Genomic DNA, 19,662 nt, shown 5'->3' with positions numbered 1-19,662 from the left:
GCCGACGAACTATCGGGCAAGCTGGTTCGACGATGACATCACCGACGCCACCATCTCGATCGTGGAACTCACATACACTGGCGACGGACAATATATGAACTCCTCCGAGGATGAGTAGGGCACACGAGAGGACATGTCCTTGTGTCCCATGTGCACTAGTCCGTCTGCTCCGAAGACCACAACTTCACTTCACCAGACTTATCGTTGGTGTTCATGAAGACGGCGGATGAAGAACGATAGGGGCTTGGACACCGGCCGCCGCTGTAGGATAGGTTTTACGGTCGGGTCGGAACAAGTTTTTGTTCTAAATGTTCGAACTCCAATGAAAATCCGTCCGTGTTTGCGCGAATTTTGTCTGTCCGATTCATAAAGTATTTGAAATATTGAATAATGGCCTTCTACATCCACAAACTAGTTCCTCCCTGTTCGTGGACGGATAGGGGAGCAAATTTGCGAGTAGCCGTTGAAGATGCCCTAATATTGTGCAAAACTCCACTTTGAAAATTGCGTTGGTCTATGTCGACCGTGGCCCACACGGTCTTGACTTGACTGTTTGCATTTCACATTTAGGGCTTTAAAAGCTACGCTGGGCCAGGCCACAACTAGCCGCCCCTGACCCGAGCCCGTCATAGCCCAGTCGGCTTCACTGAGCGCGACCACTGTCTGACTCTGCACTGAGTCTACTGACCAGGGCAGAGCCCCTCCCCTCCGTCCGCCAGCCGCCACGTCCCCGGCCGACCCGACCACCCCTCGCCGCCGGACCGCATCTCCATCTCCATCTCCATCTCCATCCCCTCCCCTCATCCCCACCTCCAGATCCGCGCGCTCCCCCAGCATCCCTCCGCCCGCCGGGAACTTTCCTCCGAGCTCGATCCATCCAGTGGCCGGCGACAGCGACCGCCCGCCGCGCCGATCGATCCAGCCAGCAACCTGGAGTCCCAGTCAACCCAAGTCGCACCACGTGCCACCATTTTGACGAGCTCCGCCGCTGCTACCCCGTAGTATTTTTCTCCCTAAATTCCTGCCCCCGGCCTCCCCTCACACCGACGGCGCCCCGGCCGCCCCTCCCCGCCCGCCGCACCTCCGGTGAGCGCCTGACCCGAAGTCCGCGTCTTCACGCCGACCCTTCCGATCTCCGTCTAACCTGCTTCCGGCTCTGTCCAGCTCCGCGTCCACCTCCCGCCCGAGAAACCCTAGCCACAGCAAGGAGGAGGCCATGAGGGGGAAGAAGCCGCTCAAGGAGCTCACGCTCTCCGTGCCGGCGCAGGAGACGCCCGTCGATAAGTTCCTGTAGGCCTCCCCCATTCCTCGGCCTGAATTTCATGTTTTTTCTTTTCTTTCCCCATTGAAGCCATCAAAGGTTTGCGCTTTATTATGTCTAATGTAATGAGAGTTTTTTTGGGGCCTGGATGGAGTTGTTTCCTATGAGTATATTATCTTTGATCTGTTGGTTTATTTGTGGGTTGTTATGGAGCTGGGTAGCCAGTAGTGGGTTGCTCAAGCATAGATTTGCTTTGAAGGCATTAAGTGTAGCGCTTGATTTGAAATTGGTAGCGGTCTGAGCTGCTGAGCTGACCCTGCAATCTCTATGTCAACCAAAGTATTCAAGTCCAGTGATTGGTTTGAACTCGATATGGGTTGAGTTGCTGAGCTGCCTGTGGTATTTCAGGACGGCGAGCGGTACATTCAAGGATGGTGAACTGCGGCTTAATCAAAGAGGTTTGCAGCTTATCTCCGAGGAAAATGGGGATGAACACGTGAGTTCTCGGTTCAATATTTTTTAATGACCATTTTTGTTGTCTGTCAATCTGTCCAATTGTGTTTGTGTTGTATCGCACTTCGATCACTCATGGTTGATGCGCAGGGGCGCCCCCGTGTTGCACTGTTGCGTGCGTCACTGAGTCAGTGCACTCAGAGGGTTTACTGCATTCGATCAACCAGAGGGAGCCAACAAAACATCCGATAAGATTTGAGATTGAATCGTATATACACCACTATAAAGAAAACGCACATGTTGCCACACGAAGTACAATACAACGCAAACTCTAAATTACTGAACCAGGAACTTACATATTCACCCTGTTTTCCTCAGAGATGCCACAAACCTCCTTGATTAAGTCTAAAGACCTCCAGCAATCAAAGATAACCATTTAACTTGCACATCACTTCATGTTCTGAAGAAACAAGAAGTGTCTCAAAAACATTCTAGACACAAAAAAGTAGCACGGTAAAAGATCAAGCCTTCAATAGCTTCGACAGGAAAAAGGACAAGGAAAAGGAAAACACATTATATAAAATGGGCAATTTAGGCCAAGGAATCAAGGAAACCTACATGAGTTTATTGACAGGCATCTCCTGCGCCGGCAGGACGAGCGGGAGTTCCTTGAACGGTCTCTTCCCCCTCATGGTTGTAACTCCCCGGCCACAACCACCGGCTCCCGGCAGTTATGCCTGACGGGATCTATACTAGCCCCATAGGTCAACACCAGTCTTTCCTGCGCACGTTGTCCTCACTCGTGCGCACCTCAGAAGAACTTCCTGGTCAGTCACCCATCCTCAAAGTACCCCATGCCAAGCAACCTGGAGGTTCTTTGGAGACGAGCTTCCGAAAAAGAAGGTGCACCTGTTGAAATGAGTAGTCTATCATTCCTATTAAGCCAGGATGTCACAATGGTATCTTCCTATGGTTAGTGTTTCTTCGGTAGAAGATGAATATGGAACTGGCCAAAGCCTGAAAGCTAGTTGGGGAGTAGGTATGAGACCAGGTGAACTGCCATGGAGATATGGAGTTCGGATCTGCCCAGCGGAGGCATGCTGTGAGATCGGACAACCTTCAGGGAGGCCTGGGCCACGATAGGGTAGATGGAAGTAAAGATTACTGTATACCCATCAACCAAAGTTGCTAATTTATGAACCGTGGGGGGTCAGAGGAACCCTTGCAGTTTAAATTTGGTAGCCGATTCATCCATAATCATAACATAGTTGCAAAATTTCCATTATTGTTTCATGATTATCTTGAGTAGATGTTAGTTTTTAATGCATACGATTGAAATTATGTACTCTGCTGCTCGCTATTAGTTATTAGATGCCACTGACAGAAGTTTAATAGCTTGTGGGAATAGGCTATCTTGTGCCAAAGGTTACTGTATAACCACAACAAGAATATATTGTTCTTCAGTTTGTGTTTGTTGCTATTTGGATAATGATCAAGTTGTTTCCGAATTCTTATTGCATCTTGATTTGTTTCTTTTCCCCAGCAATCAACAAAAATGAAGGTGGAAGATGTGCAGTTATCAATGGATGACCTCGAAATGATTCAGGTCATTGGTAAGGGAAGTGGTGGCGTCGTCCAACTAGTGCGGCACAAGTGGGTGGGCACATTTTATGCCTTGAAGGTAACAGTACACTAAATTCACCTAGTGGGCCGCACAAATGCCCATGATGGATTTTTTTGTTGATTTAGAGCACTGTGCAGACTGCTTGTTTTTTAGTGTTTATATTTTTTTCTTGTTTGTTAACATGGAAATTGATATCTTTATCTGTTTGAACAGATTTGCATTCTATGCATTTTTATGACAATCTGATTATTCTACATCCGAAGACTTGGTTGTTTTGTTTAGTCACTTTGTGATGGCATGCAGTATATTCAATTAGATTCACACTTATGCACACCATTAAAGTGAGTTGTAGCAAAAACATCTAGTACTGGCTGATCTTTGCCTGCAAAATCTCCATAGAACACCAATTTTAATGGAAATTGACGCTAACATATGAGAATACATCAGGTAACGATATACAGCCGAGTAAACATTTTCAAGCATTGTTCCTGGTCTTTGCACTGCTGTGGCATTTCGTCGTCCATATGATCTATCAGTCAATTGACTATTTTCAATTTTTTCATAGGGCATTCAAATGAACATTCAGGAGTCAGTACGCAAACAGATAGTACAGGAGCTCAAAATAAATCAAGCAACACAGAGCCCCCATATTGTCCTTTGCCATCAATCTTTTTACCACAATGGTGTAATATATCTTGTTCTGGAATATATGGATCGTGGATCTCTTGCAGACATAATTAAACAAGTCAAAACCATTCTGGAGCCATACCTTGCAGTACTTTGCAAGCAGGTACGCATACGTTTGGCCTATGGTTTGACTTCTGCATCCGGAATATTCAAATTTTGACACATCTGATGGAAGTTGAAGCTACAGTCTGGCACATCTAACACCAATAATGTCTTAATAAATCAGGTTTTGGAGGGTCTGTTATATCTTCATCATGAAAGGCATGTGATTCACAGGGACATAAAGCCATCTAACTTGTTAGTTAACCATAAAGGTGAAGTAAAGATTACTGATTTTGGGGTGAGTGCAGTGCTAGCAAGTTCAATCGGTCAGCGTGATACATTTGTTGGAACCTACAACTATATGGCGGTATGTAAAAAGATCTGCTTTGTCTTCTGACTGCGGCTTATGCTAATAATGCTTATCTGGGGTGCACAAAATTTGCTGTCATAGTTTTCTTCCTTTCTTTCTTGTGCAGCCTGAGCGGATTAGTGGCAGCTCCTATGACTACAAGAGTGATGTATGGAGTTTGGGCTTGGTAATACTTGAATGCGCCATTGGCCGCTTCCCCTATACTCCTCCGGAAGGAGAAGGTTGGTTAAGCTTCTATGAACTATTAGAAGCAATTGTTGACCAGCCACCACCTTCTGCACCTGCAGATCAGTTCTCTCCAGAATTTTGCTCATTTATCTCTTCCTGGTATGTCAAACATTATTCTGAGGAACTACACATGAAATTAGCTCAGTCACTGCATTTCTGTTTTTTTTTCTTGCTTAGTACTCCCTCCGTCCCAAAATTCTTGTCTTAGGTTTGTCTAAAAATGAATGTATCAAAATACTAAAACGTGACTAGATACATTCATATCTAAACAAATGTAAGACAAGAATTTTAGGACGGAGGGAGTATGTTTGAACGAACTTCTTGCCCTGTTTTCTAAAGTTCTGATTTTCTTTTGCATGTCTTTCCCGTAAATATTTTAAATTATTTGTAACGCTAACTTGTTTAATTAGTTATCTGCTTTCTCGTCTCACAGCTCATGGACTTTGTCCTCTCAAGTATTATTCCCTTTGAAAAAATGTGTTTTGTCTATTCAAGTATTACTTTACCCTTTGAACAAGTGTGGTCTTAATAGAACTGTTTTAGTGTGATAATTTGGGCTTTCTTTAGTTCTGGAGAATAAATGTTTAAACTGCGTGGTGTTCTTCAGATAAGAATTAGGGGTTGTTTGGTTCCCAGCCTAAGGTTGCCATGCCTAACCTTAGTCATGCCATAATACTTTAGGCATGTGTTTGGTTCATTACCACACTTGTGGCTTGCCACACTTTTATAGGTATATGGTCCACATGTCATAGACTCATTTTTTTACCAAATCTTGCCACACTTGTGGTGTCCATTTTGTTAGCCACACTTTTTGTGGCAGCCACACTTTGCCTAAGGTTAGTTGTGGCAAAGTTAGTCATGAACCAAACAGGCCCTTAGTGAAATCCTCAGATGTACAGATTTTATAATGGTGTTTCTTGTAACAGCAAACAGACGAATCAATTTTTTTATTATAAAAAATACATTTCAGTACAGCCCAAGAAATCCCAGCCCTCCCAAAAGGATCAACTCGGGTATCCAGACAACAGCTACTCAGGGCAACCTGCCACTGAAAGTCTGAAACTATCTGTTTATCAAACCCTGTTTAAGTAGATTGTTGTCCCTTGAAACTTCAAGTAGTTTAGCTAATCTGGAGTTTGAGTTGTCAATCATGAATCATGTAACAACCCTGATTGTCAGTTTAATGTCAAAATGTACTTATTGATTTAAGTTAGCTATGTTAATATCTGATCTAATTGTTGTGTTGATTGACAAAACCTTGACTGTGAGGTTGTAGTATAAACCAGTTAACAATCTGGCATCTTATCTTACCGATGGATTTAAGGCATGCCAAAAAACACGAAAAATAACCCTCCTACTATGCTGGGTGTATAAACCTGATCAAATCATGTTATACTATGAATCCTTTTTATGTTGTGGGACCCAAAAGGAAGAGGAAGGAGCACCAAAGAACAATAGGCATGGGAGGCATCACAAAAACTCAAACCAAAGCCTCCTCTAGCGTTAGACGAGGAATGAGGGCTTTAGCCTTCAATCATGTTCCCGTGTCCACTGTTCTTAGGTCTTCTTTTCTTCCTCTTCATGTCTCACAATGGACATCTTATACCAGCTGAATATATCCACATACATGTTCAGTTTTTCTGCTAAAAGATTTGGCAAACAAAAAGGAAGAGGAAGGAGCGCTTAAGAACGATAGGAATGAGAGGCATCGGAAATACCAAACGGGATTTCCACCTCAACACAAGATGTGAAGAACCGATAACTTAGGCTTTCCTCTATGTTCTCATCCCCATTGCTCTTAGGCCCTCTCTTTCTTCCTCTTCCTAGCTCGCTTTTGAGATTTCACATTGAATATGTGCAAACATAAGTTGGTTTCTAAGCTAAAGCAACCAAGCAAGCCAAAAAAGGAAGAGGAAGGAGTGCTTCAGAACAATAAGAATGGGAGGCATTGGGAAACACCAAACTAAATTCTCACCTCCAACACTAGAGGTGAAAACCGAGCAGGTTAGGCCTTCCTCCATGTTCCCATTCCCACTGCTCTAAGGCCCTCTATTCTCCCTCTTCCGGGCTCGCCTTTGAGGTCTCATGTTATCTAAACATGTGGACGCATGTCTATGGTTTCTTCATCAGAGCTATCGCGTAAGCCAAAAGGAAGAGGAAGGAGTGCACAAGAACGGTAGGAATGGGAGGCATCAGGAAAGGATCCATGCCAAATATTTGCACCTCAAGTGTTGGAGGTGCAAACAAACAAGCAGGGCTTTCCTCCATGTTCCCATTCCCAGTGCTCTTGAGTTCTCTCTTTCTTCCTCTTCCCGGCTTACTATCAGTGCCTACAAATCTAATGAAACAAAAATTCTCAAAGAACAAGCTTGAATTGTTGGACAAAGTGTTTCAGCTTTGAGATATAAATAATGGGTGGTGCAACATATGCAGAACCTTAGAGGAGAAACTAATGAAGACACCCGATGCATGGGGGCACCATTCTACAGTCAATGATAATGGGGCCACATAATCACCGTCCCCGTCCTATTGTCCTCTACTCTTAATTTAGGGCACATGTATAAAGATCTCTTCTCCTTACCTTTATTACCCATATCCGAAACTGGTACATAATATCCATACCAGCCTTTTTTAGAACAATATCCACATCAGCCTGTGCATTTATGGTGTCAAGATATGCAGCAATACGAAGTTATGAGCTAAAAGTAATATGAAATTGGACAAATTAAATCCTGTAAGTAAACTTGGAAAAATTACAAAACAGTGGGGCAAAGAACCACCAGAGTGACAACTAATTGGAACACAAGGTACTTCGGACATCCGCTGCAGTATTAGAGATAACAGAATGTGATGAAAACATGATAAGAGAGATCTCATATCTGCAAAATCAAAATGTCTATAGGCTATTTTATCAAGAAAAAAATTTGTATACAGTCCTATTTTTTATAAGTATTTAGTATCCAAATTCTGCAGGCTGTACACAACTACATGGCATGTGAGAAATATAGGAAAAAACATATCTCCAAAGAAATCATCACCCTCAATCCCTAGCAGTGGCGGAACCAGCCTGTGAATGCAGCCCGGGCAAGACTTAACCGTGACAGTATGAACTGCCACCTGCCCAAAGAAATGATCCTTCTAACGATAGATTATCACTTGTGCTTAGGAGTAATTTTCTGGACTAGCCCAGGCAGCTGCCCTAGGTTCAAGAGTGGGGAAATAAGCCTTATCCCGCACATGTAAACAGTATATAAAAAGACAACCATTTTATGATCAAGTGTACAAATTCCATTGGAGTTTACAATTGTTTCGACGCTGCAGATATATCTTGTTGCAGTCATGGTTATCTCTTGCTAGCTTGCATATCTATCCATTAGTTTGCTATCCCATGTGAACTTTAGGAATTGATGATAAAAATAATCTGCAATGCACATATCATTACATGTTCTGTGTGCAAATTACCATCTTTCACACACTGATTTCTGCTTGTACTCTTAGCTACACTGGTGTGAACTCTAGGAATTGATGATAAAATAATGTGCAATGCACATATCATTACATGTTCTGTGTGCAAATTACCATCTTTCGCACTCTGATTTCTGCTTGTACTCTTAGCTACACTGGTGTGTCATTGTCTCATTGATGTGGTTTAGTCTGCAACATGAGTTCAACATGAGGAACTAGTGAAAATTTGTACCATTTGTGCGTTAAAGTTGTGTGTCTCATCTTATTAAGTCTGACACTGCTTGTTTATATTTTTAAGGCCCCTTTTCAGATATAGATATGTATAATATATATAATACCTAAAAGGTAAATTACATGTCCTGCACATCATAAGGACTCATATTTATAATACTTGAAAGGTAAATTAAATCTTTTTACACAGAAAATTACAATCCAACTATGTAGGCTAAATGAAATTGAATGAAATCATATTATACTATGAATCTTCTTCATGTTGTGCAACAAAAAAGGACGAGCAAGGAGCTCCAAAGAATAATAGGCACGGGAGGCACTAGGGAAACTCAACCAAAGCCTTTTTAAGCGTTGCACGAGGAACTAAGAGAGCTTTAGCCTTCCATCATGTTCCCATGCTCACTGCTCTTGGGCTCTCTTTCCTTCCTCTTCCTGTCTCACAATGGACATCTCATATCATCTGAATATATGCATATGTATTTTTTTTTCCTAAAGCGAGTTAGCAAACAAAAAGGAAGAGGAAGGAGCGGCTAAGAACGATAGGAATGAGAGGCATTGGGAAATGCCAAACTGAATTTCCACCTTAAGTCAAGAGGTGAAGAACCATTAAGTTAGGCTTTCCTCTATGTTCTCATTCCCACTGCTCTTACACCCTCTCTTTCTTCCCCTTCCTAGATTGCTCTTGAGATCCCACATCGAATCTGTGCACACGTATATTTGGTTTCTAAGCTAAAGCAAGCCAAAAAAGGAAGAGGAAGGAGTGCTTGAGAACAATAGGAATGGGAGGCATCGGGAAACACCAAAGCAAGTTCTCACCTCCAACACTAGAGGTGAAAACAAAGCAAGATAGGCTTTCCTCCATGTTCCCATTCCCACTGCTCTTATGCCCTCTTTTCTTCCACTTCCCGGCCCGCCTTCAAGCTCTCAAGTTATCTAAGTATGTGGTAAGCTACTGTGCAATCCAAAAGGAAGAGGAAGGAGTGCACAACAACGATAGGAATGGGAGGCATCAGAAAAGGATCCATGCCTAATATTTGCACCTCCAACACTAGAGGTGCAAACAAACAAGCAGGGCTTTCCTCCATGTTCCCATTCCCAGTGCTCTTGAGCTCTCTCTTTCTTCCTCTTCCCGGCTTACTTTTAGTCCCTACAAATCTAGAGAAACAAAAGCTCTCGGAAGGACAAGCTTGAATTGTTGGACAAAGTGTTTCAGCTTTGAGGTATAAATAATGGGTGGTGCACCATATGCAGAACCTTAGAGGAGAAACTAATGAAGACACCCACTGCATGGGGACACAATTCTACAGTCAATGATAATGGATGGGGCCACATAATCACCGCCGCTGTCTTCTCTACTCTTAATTTAGGGCACATGTGTAAAGATCTCTTCTCCTTGCCTTTATTGCCCATATCAGAAACTGCTACTTAATATCTGTACCAGCCTTTTTTAGAACAATATCCGTATTAGCCTGTGCATCTATGGTGTCAAAATATGTAGCAACAGGAAGTTATGAGCTACAAATAATATGAAATTGGACAAAGAGAGAATAAGCCCCCCTCCCTCCCGCGTCGCCCTCCCTACGGGTGACCTGGGAGGCGACGCAACCCTCAAGCCGTCCCTCCCCTCCTCCTCCCCCTCCCCCTGTCGTCGCCGGTGCTCCGCGCTGGGCAAAGCCCAGGCGTATCCGACGGTGTCGGGACTTCGCTCCCAGGCGGCCTTCCCCCTCGAGCTTGTGGCTCGATGAGGCTGACGAAGCTGTGCTTCTCCGGGCCTAGGGTTTCGCGACGGCGGCCATGGTCGGCGGCGGCATGGTGCTGGTGGAGGCTGCGGGCCAGCGCGGGGCGGCCATGGTCGGCGGCGGCATGGTGCTGGTGGTAGGTCCCCGCGACGGTGCCACTAGCCCTGCTCGACGTGCCTCCCTGCGGTGTCTGGCTTGTGTGGCAGCCATCCGGCAGCTGCTATTTTGCGCTGGCCGGTGCTTCTCTACATCGACAATGATGATATGTGCTTTTCCTCTCGGTACTGGTGATCCTCTCCGGCGATCTGCTCCCCCGTCTCCTGTCTGCTCTGCTTCGGAGGTATTTGGGGTTATGGTCTTGGGCCGGGAAGAAATCCCTGCACAGCGATGGCTGCGCTGATAACGGCGACGCCTGAGGGTGCCGTTACCTCCATGGAGGCGCTGTCATGGCCCGGACTAGATCCTCTCCTCGAGCACCGGGGGAAACCCTTGGTCCTTCACAGCGGCGGCGTCTCAGCGTCGTTCCCTTCTTGAAGGCACTCCTTGGGTCGCATTTGGAGTCCCCGACGCTGTAGCTGGAGAAGGTGGCCTCCCCGGTCTTTCCGGCGAGGCTTGCTGGTATTGTGACGAGGGCTGCAACATAGAGCGTGGGCGTCTAGGGCACAATGTACGCCGACGGCGACATGTCCAAGATGATAGCTTCGCTAGTTCTGGCTGGGTCGTGCCATCACCTGCCGTCTCCTAGGCACATATGGGTGGAAGGTACGTTGGCCCGGACAGCCCTGGAGATGCGGTCTTCTTCGGAGGCTGGCAATGGCTGTGACGCGGCCTTGGGGCTCTGAGTCTAGCTACCTCGCCATTCATGGTTGGAGGCTGGACAAGGCAAGACCTTCCGTCATTACGGTCTGTAGTTGGTAGCACCTCCTCACCTGCTCGTTTGGTGAGGACGATGATGTGTGTGCGTGTCCCTCCTCCTGGGAGGTTGTACCTGAACTGCTGTTCTCTCCCTGTTCAATGAAATGAAACGCAAACTTTTTGTGTTTTCTTGAATTTCTTTTTTTGGACAAATTGAAACAAACTCGGAAAAAATACAAAACAGTGGGCAAAGAACCACCGAAGTGACAACTAATTGGAACACAAGGTATTTCGGTCAGCAGCTGCAGTATTACAGATGGCAGAATATGATTAAAGCATGATAAGAGAGATCTCATATCTGCAAAGCCAAAATGCCTAAAAGCTATTTTATATAGAAAAAATGTGTGTAATCCTATTGTTCTTCAAGTAAGTTAGTATTGAAATTCTGCAGGCTGTACACAACTACATGACATGAGTGAAATATAGGAAAAACATATCTCCAAAGAAACCATCACCCTCTGATCCCTAGGAGGAGAACACATGAAGATACAGTGATAATATATTCAATCTAAACTCACTATACACATAGTATTTTAAGAACAAGGCTCTGACACAAACAAGATGCCGAAGAGAGTATGCTATTTCTTCCACCCATCGAAGTACTTCCCAGTTCAACCTTATAGCTCGCCCACCATCCTCCAAGGATCTCCAACAGCTAGGTTGAGATGCAAACAGCCAGCAAGGTTCAAGAGTGGGGAAATAAGCCTTATCCCGCACATCTAACAATATATACAAAAACAACACCATTTTATGATCAAGTGTACAAATTTCATTGGAGTTTTAATATTTTCGAAGCTGCAGATATATCTTGTTGCAGTCATGGTTGTTTGTTGCTTGCCTGCGTATCTATCCATTAGTTTGCTATCTCATGTGTGAACTCTTTAGGAATTGATGATAAAAATAATCTGCAATGAACATATTGTTACATGTCCATGTGCCAGTTACCATTTTTTTACTCTTATTTCCTCTCGTACTCTTACAGTGGTCAGCAGTGGTTGGTCATTGATGTGATTTAGTCTGCAGCATGAGTTCAATATAAGAGGTGATCATGCCGCTAACCTGGGACGTTCACTAGTTCCTGTACTTTTGTTTTTTGCTCCCCGGTGAGCCTCCTCCTTGGAGGCGTGTACTGCTAAACTATCTCCCTTTTCAATGAAATGAAACGCAGAGTCTTTGCGTTTTCTTGAAAAAAAAAACTTGTACCATTCTATGTGTTAAAGTTGTGTGTCTTATCTTGTTAAGTCTGAAACATGTGCTTGTTTATACTTCTAAGAAGGCCCTTCTCCAGATACAGATATGTATACTTCATATATATAATACCTGGAAGGTGAATTAAATGTTTTGACATGATAAGGACTCATGTGCAGAATAATCTGGAGCTAAACATGTGTGTCGTACAACGTAGAAATTTACAGTCCCACTATGTAGGGTGAATGAATTTGAATAAAAATCATATTATACTATGAATCTTTTTCATGTTGTGCAACACAAAAGGACGAGCAAGGAGCTCCAAAGAACAATAGGCAAAGGAGGCATCAGGAAAACTCAACCAAAGCCTCATTCAGCGTTGCACGAGGAACTGAGAGAGCTTTAGCCTTCCATCATGCTCCCATGCCCACTGCTCTTAGGCCCTCTTTCCTTCCTCTTCCTGTCTCACAGTGGACATCTTATATCATCTGAATACGTGCATATGTATTCTTTTTTCTAAAGCGATTTAGCAAACGAAAAGGAAGAGGAAGGAGTGCGTAAGAACGATAGGAATGAGAGGCATCGGGAAATGCTAAACTGAATTGCCACCTCAAGACAAGAGGTGAAGAACCATTAAGTTAGGCTTTCCTCTATGTTCTCATTCTCACTGCTCTTGCGCCCTCTCTTTCTTCCTCTTCCTAGATCGCTTTTGAGATCCCACATCTAATATGTGCACGCATATATTTGGTTTCTAAGCTAAAGCAAGCCAAAAAAGGAAGAGGAAGGAGTGCTTGAGAACAATAGGAATGGGAGGCAACGGGAAACACCAAAGCAAGTTCTCACCTCCAACACTAGAGGTGAAAACAAAGCAAGTTAGGCTTTCCTCCATGTTCCCACTCCCACTGCTCTCATGCCCTCTTTTCTTCCACTTCCCGGCCCGCCTTCAAGCTCTCAAGTTATCTAAGTATGTGGATACATGTCTACCGTTTCTTCATCAAAGCTATTATGCAATCCAAAAGGAAGAGGAAGGAGTGCACAACAACAGTAGGAATGGGAGGCATCAGGAAAGTATCCATGCATAATACTTGCACCTCCAACACTAGAGGTGCAAACAAACAAGCAGGGCTTTCCTCCATGTTCCCATTCCCAGTGCTCTTGAGCTCTCTCTTTCTTCCTCTTCCCAGCTTGCTTTCAGTGCCTACAAATCTAGAGAAACAAAAGCTCTCGAGGAGGGGCAAGCTTGAATCATTGGACAAAGTGTTTCAGCTTTGAGGTATAAATAATGGGTGGTGCACCATATGCAGAACCTTAGAGGGGAAAGCAATAAAGACACCTGGTTCATGGGGGCACCATTTTACAGTCAATGATAATGGGGCCACATAATCACCGGCCCTGTCCTATTTTCCTCTACTCTTAAATTAGGGCACATGCATAAAGATCTCTTCTCCCTGCCTTTATTACACATGGTACGTAATATCCATACCAGCCTTTTTTAGAACAATATCCGCATCAGCCTGTGCATTTATGGTGTCAAAATATGCAGCAATACGAAGTTATGAGCTAAAAGTAATAGGAAATTGAAAAAAATAAATCCTGTAAGTAAACTTGGAAAAATTATAAAACAGTGGGGCAAAGAACCACCAAAGTGACAACTAATTGGAACACATGGTACTTCGGACATCCGCTACAGTATTAGAGATGACAGAATGTGATTAAAACATGATAAGAGAGATCTCATATCTGCAAAACCAAAATGTCTATAGGCTATTTTATGTAGAAAAAATGTGTATAGCCCTATTGTTCATGAAGTAATTTAGTACTCCCTCCTTCCCATATTGTTAGGCTTATTAGTTTTCAGGACGAAAATTAGCGCGCATCGATCGTATCTTCAGCCCGTACAGGTTCGATAGAGGGAGGCATCCATGACTAGAAAAAAGAGGGAGACATGCTCGATCTCTTTGACCATGTCTTTTAACTGCACGATCCCTTTGGTTTGTACTACTACTCCCTAATTTCCAGGAGTAGGATTTCTTTAATTTCCAGGAATTTATCGATTCTTAGCGTGTTCTAACTGCTCAAGAGAGGGAGTCGTTTGCATGCGCCTTACATATTGGAATTGCATGCAAAAGCTAATATGCCTAACAATTTTGGAAGGACGGAGTGTTGAATTCTGCAGGCTGTACACAACTACATGGCGTTGGAGAAATATAGGGAAAACATATCTCCAAAGAAACCATCATCCTCGATCCCTAGGAGGAAAACACATGAAGATGTAGTGATCACCATATTCAATGTAAACTCACTATACACATAGTATTTTAAGAACAAGGTTCAGACACAAAGAACAAGATCCCGAATAGAGTATGGTACTTCTTCAACCCATCAAAGTACTTCCCAGTTGAACCTTGTAGCCCGCCCACCATCCTCGAAGGATTATAATAACTAGGTTGAGATGCGAACAGCCAGCGAGGTTCAAGGGTGGGGAAATAAGCATTATCCCACACATCTAAAGTTCTAAACAATATATAGAAAAACAACACCATTTTATGATAAAGTGTACAAATTCCATTGGAGCTCTCATTTTTCAAAGCTGCAGATATATCCTGTTGAAGTCATGGTTGTTTCTTGCTACCCTGCGTATCTATCCCTTAGATTGCTATCCCATGCACTGGCGGAGGGTCATGGAGGCCAAACTGGGCCACGCCCCCCCCTCCCCCCTTCTCTCTCTCTTTCTCAAAAGTGCAAAAGATAAACTACTAGCTCTATACTCACCACTTTGTCCCGCCCACTCGCAGGACCGATCTGTGTCAGTTGAGTTAGAAAAACTCGTTGGTACCCCGTCCATGCCGCTTCCAGCCTCCTGCACCTCGATCTGATCTATGATCCACAGCGACTTGATCTGTCCTGACCTACTGCTCTGCAGCCCATCCTCTTGTTCTCGGCCAACGGTTGGGAGTGGTCGCATGCCCACTGCCCTGACGTGAGCCGACGGCCTGAGGCGGTGAGGTCACTACTGCAGTACTGCCCACTCCTTCTTGGCCTCTCGGCGGCCTTGCCCGATGCCCTAGACCAATGCCTTGAGCTCTTGACTCCTGCTTTGGGTTAGGTTTGTCCAGTATCCTATGATCCTATTTCTTACCAGTTACCAGGGCAAGTGCCCATGTCCAGTATGTTCTACGTTGAATGCTATGTGGTGAATTGAGATGTTTTGGTAATTCTGATGTCCACCCCAGCGATTAATTCAATGAAATTTTGATGCGTTCTGATTTTTTAAATTTAAGTAACAACGTGGAAAGAGGATCCGGCCATGGGATATCGATAGTAGTTGTCTGATATTGCCATGGAGAATTGTACTGTCTACAATGGCAAGATATGTCCACAACAATAGTTTTCTAGTAGCTTGTTGTCATGCATATTGTGTGAGTTGGCCCCCTCTCTTATTTTGGTCACGCCTCCGCCACTGATCCCATATGTGAACTCTTTAGTAATTGATGATAAAAATAATCTGCAATGCACATATTGTTACATGTTCTGTGTGCCAATTACCATCTTTTGCACTCTGATTTCTGTTCTTACTCTTAGCTACAGTGGTCAGCAGTGGTTGGTCATTGATGTGATTTAGTCTCCAGCATGAGTTCAACATAAGGGACCAGTGAAAATTTGTACCATTCTATGTGTTAAAGTTGTGTGTCTCATCTTGTTAAGTCTGAAAAATGTGCTTGTTTATATTTCTAAGGCCTTTCTCCAGATATAGATATGTATACTTCATATATACCTGTAAGGTAAATTAAATGTTTTGACATGATAAGGACTCATGTGCAGAATAATCTGGAGCTAAACATGTGTGTCGTTCAACGTAGAAATTTACAGTTGCACTATGTAGGGTGAATGGATTTGAATAAAATCATATTATACTATGAATCCTTTTCATGTTGTGCAACACAAAAGGACGAGCAAGGAGCTCCAAAGAACAATAGGCAAAGGAGGCATCAGGAAAACTCAACCAAAGCCTCTTTTAACGTTGCACGAGGAACTGAGAGAGCTTTAGCCTTCCATCATGTTCCCATGCCCACTGCCCTTAGGCCCTCTTTCCTTCCCCTTCCTGTCTCACAGTGGACTTCTCATATCATCTGAATACATGCATTTTTTTTTTCTAAAGCGATTTAGCAAACAAAAAGGAAGAGGAAGGAGCGCCTAAGAACGATAGGAATGAGAGGCATTGGGAAATGCTAAACTGAATTGCCACCTCAAGGCAAGAGGTGAAGAACCAATAAAGTTAGGCTTTCCTCTATGTTCTCTTCCTCTTCCTAGCTCGCCTTTGAGATCCCACATTGAATACGCACACACATATTTGGTTTTTAAGCTAGTGCAACCAAGCAAGCCACAAAAGGAAGAGGAAGGAGTGCTTGAGAACAATAGGAATGGGAGGCATCGGGAAACACCAAAGCAAGTTCTCACCTCCAACAATAGAGGTGAAAACAAAGCAAGTTAGGCTTTCCTCCATGTTCCCACTCCCACTGCTCTTATGCCCTCTTTTCTTCCACTTCCCGGCCCGCCTTCAAGCTCTCAAGTTATCTAAGTATGTGGATACATGTCTACCGTTTCTCCATCAAAGCTACTGTGCAATCCAAAAGGAAGAGGAAGGAGTGCACAACAACAGTAGGAATGGGAGGCATCAGGAAAGTATCCATGCATAATACTTGCACCTCCAACACTAGAGGTGCAAAAAAACAAGCAGGGCTTTCCTCCATGTTCCCATTCCCAGTGCTCTTGAGCTCTCTCTTTCTTCCTCTTCCCAGCTTACTGTCAGTGCCTACAAATTTAGCGAAATGGAAGCTCTCGAAGAACAAGCTTGAATTGTTGGACAAAGTGTTTCAGCTTTGATGTATAAATAATGGGTGGTGCACCATATGCAGAACCTTAGAGGAGAAAGCAATGAAGACACCCGGTGCATGGGGGGCACCATTCTACAGTCAATGATAATGGGGCCACATAATCGCTGGCCCTGTCCTATTGTCCTCTACTCTTAATTTAGGGCATGTGCGTAAAGATCTCTTCTGCTTACCTTTGTTACCCATATCCGAAACTGGTAGATATTATCCGTACCTGCCTATTTTTAGAACAATACTCCCTCCTTCCCAAAATAAGTGTCATAAGCTTAGTACAACTTTATACTAGAGTTAGTACAAAGTTGAGACAGTTATTTTGGGACAGAGGGAGTATCTGTATAAGCCTGTGCATTTATAGTGTCAAATTATGTAGCAATAAGAAGTTATGAGCTAAAACATACTCCCTCCTTAAACTAATATAAGAGCATTTAGAACACTACTTTAGTAATCTAAATGCTCTTATATTAGTTTACAGAGGGAGTATATGAAACTGGACAAATTAAACCCTCTTAACTGAAGTTCGAGAAATTACAAAATAGTGAGCAGAGAACCACCGAAGTGACAATTAATTGGAACACAAGGTACTTCGAACATGAGCTGCATTTTTACAGAATGTGATCACAACATGATTAAAGAGAGCTCATGTCTGCAAAACCAAAATGTCTGTAGACCATTTCATCAAGAAAAATCTGTAGTCCTATTATTTTAGGTAATTTAGTATCCAAATTCTGCCGGTTGTACACAACTACTCCCTCCGTTCCTAAATATAAGTCTTTTAAGCGATTTCATTAAGGGTCTACATACGGAGCAAAATGATTGAATGTATACTCTAAAGTATGTCTTATATACATCCGTATGTAGTTCACTAGTGAAATCTCTAGAAAGACTTATATTTAGGAACGGAGGGAGTACATGGCATGAGAGAAATATAGAAAAAAAATATCTCCAAAGAAACCATCACGCTTGATCCCTAGGAGGAAAACACTTGAAGGCACAGTGATCACATATTCAGTCTAAACCGACCATACACATAGTATTTTAAGAACAAGGTTCAGAGACAAAGTAAGAATGAGACCCCGAAGAGAGTATCGTACTTCTTCCACCCATTGAAGTACTTCCCAGTTCAACCTTGTTGGCCGCCCACCATCCCTCCAAGTATTAGTTGAGATGCAAACAGCCGGCAAGGTTCCAAAGTGCGGAAATAAGCCTTATCCTGCACATCTAAACAATATAAAAAACAACACCAATTTATGATCAAGTGTACAAATACCATTGGAGTTCACAATTTTCGAAGCTGCAGATATATCTTGTTGTAGCCGTGTTTTTCTTGCTAGCCTGCGTATTTATCCATTAGTTTGCTATCCCATGTGTGAACTCTTTTGGAACTGATGATAAAAGTAATCTGAATGCACATATTGTTACATGTTCTTTGTGCCAATTACCATATTTCCCACTCTGATTTCTGCTCGTAGTCTTAGCTACAGTGGTCAGAGTGGTGTGTCGTTGATGTGATTAACTAATACGGTAATCCACTTGCTTGCGTTTATCATGTGACTCCATCTGAACTCCCCAGTCCTCACATCATGCTTGACCTGCAGCAATTGGTTTATATCTACCATTCAAATACTACTTTTTTTTTTCCGAGCAAACCGGCAAGAGCTTCTGCCTTTTCATATAGAAAAGAACTGACCAGTTTATAAGGAAAACCTGCCAAAAACCAACCAATCAAATACTATTACGCTAGAACTTCATATGATTTGCAGTCGGCTCTGTTTATTTGATATATATGTCTTATTGGTCTATATTTTAGTTAGTGATTATTCGTAATGAAATCTGCACGCCTTGAAGGCAACCGATGATTTCTGCTAGCTCAGCTTTATGGATTTGTTCCGTCTGTGTATAGTATCATGTTGTAGTGTTATCTCATATTGCTATCTTGCTTTGCAGCATACAAAAGGATCCCGCCGAACGGAAGTCGGCTTCAGAACTCTTGGTGAGCATTTCCTTCCACTTTACAAGTTGTTGTAGTGTGGTACCACCGGTTCTGTTTGCTAGTTAGTGTTGTGCTGAACCGTCGTTCGTTCGTTCGATGTTGTCGCAGAACCATGCCTTCATCAAGAAGTTCGAGGACAAGGACCTAGACCTGCGGATCCTCGTCGAGAGCCTCGAGCAGCCCATGAACGTTCCCGAGTGAGGGTTGCCGCTCGGAGAGGCGAGGCTTTGCGGCGACTCTCTTCCAGGGCCACCCTCCCGACGGCAATCGTGTAACTGCTGCGAACCCGGTGGGTTCACAGATGATGCCCCACCCCTGTATGTGATGATGTTTACGTTGGGAAAAATTCGCGGAGGAGCCGAACGGATTGTTAATGTATGGTGGTGACTTGAGGCCCTTTTGTTGTGTCTTGCTATGAATGAATGAGTGAGTGAATGAATCTGGTGTTGCTCGTGGTGATGTTGGCTTTGCCATCTGGTCTGTGTGATTCCTGCTGAGAGTGCAGCCTTTGATTGCGCGCTTGGACCTTGTGGTTCTGCTAGTGTTGTACCCCTGGACCCTGGTTGCTGCCATGGTT

The 19,662-nt window shown here is 43.6% G+C and overlaps 1 protein-coding gene and 1 pseudogene across 2 annotated transcripts; one reads left to right on the top strand and one right to left on the bottom strand.

Annotated features, from left to right (window-relative positions):
* The first annotated feature begins 627 nt into the window (after window positions 1-627).
* On the top strand, window positions 628-19,524 carry LOC123449718 (mitogen-activated protein kinase kinase 1). 2 transcript variants are annotated; one of them, XM_045127032.1, is made up of 9 exons: window positions 628-1,086; window positions 1,165-1,290; window positions 1,670-1,757; window positions 3,258-3,395; window positions 3,904-4,128; window positions 4,252-4,434; window positions 4,544-4,764; window positions 19,040-19,085; window positions 19,194-19,524. In XM_045127032.1, exons 2-9 carry the CDS (start codon window positions 1,217-1,219, stop codon window positions 19,284-19,286), a joined length of 1,068 nt encoding a protein of 355 aa, XP_044982967.1. In that variant the 5' UTR covers window positions 628-1,086; window positions 1,165-1,216; the 3' UTR covers window positions 19,287-19,524. The 2 variants fall into 2 exon arrangements, with proteins under 2 accessions (XP_044982967.1, XP_044982968.1); XM_045127033.1 differs by having other exon boundaries at window positions 655-1,290.
* On the bottom strand, window positions 9,228-13,015 carry LOC123449720 (annotated as a pseudogene).
* Window positions 19,525-19,662: the final 138 nt, after the last annotated feature.

The sequence above is a fragment of the Hordeum vulgare genome, chromosome 4H (assembly GCF_904849725.1).
Source record: "Hordeum vulgare subsp. vulgare chromosome 4H, MorexV3_pseudomolecules_assembly, whole genome shotgun sequence".
In the NCBI taxonomy this organism is placed as follows: Eukaryota; Viridiplantae; Streptophyta; class Magnoliopsida; order Poales; family Poaceae; genus Hordeum; species Hordeum vulgare.
Note: the sequence above shows the minus strand (reverse complement) of the source record. Positions and strands in the feature narration are given on the sequence as shown.

Bases quoted from the DNA above. Each gene is read 5' to 3' on its own strand.
- LOC123449718 (XM_045127032.1), top strand. From the start codon at position 1,217: ATGAGGGGGAAGAAGCCGCTCAAGGAGCTCACGCTCTCCGTGCCGGCG. The intron at 3,396-3,903 runs GTAACAGTACAC...ATTTTTTCATAG, and splicing joins GCACATTTTATGCCTTGAAG to GGCATTCAAATGAACATTCA. The intron at 4,129-4,251 runs GTACGCATACGT...TTAATAAATCAG, and splicing joins TTGCAGTACTTTGCAAGCAG to GTTTTGGAGGGTCTGTTATA.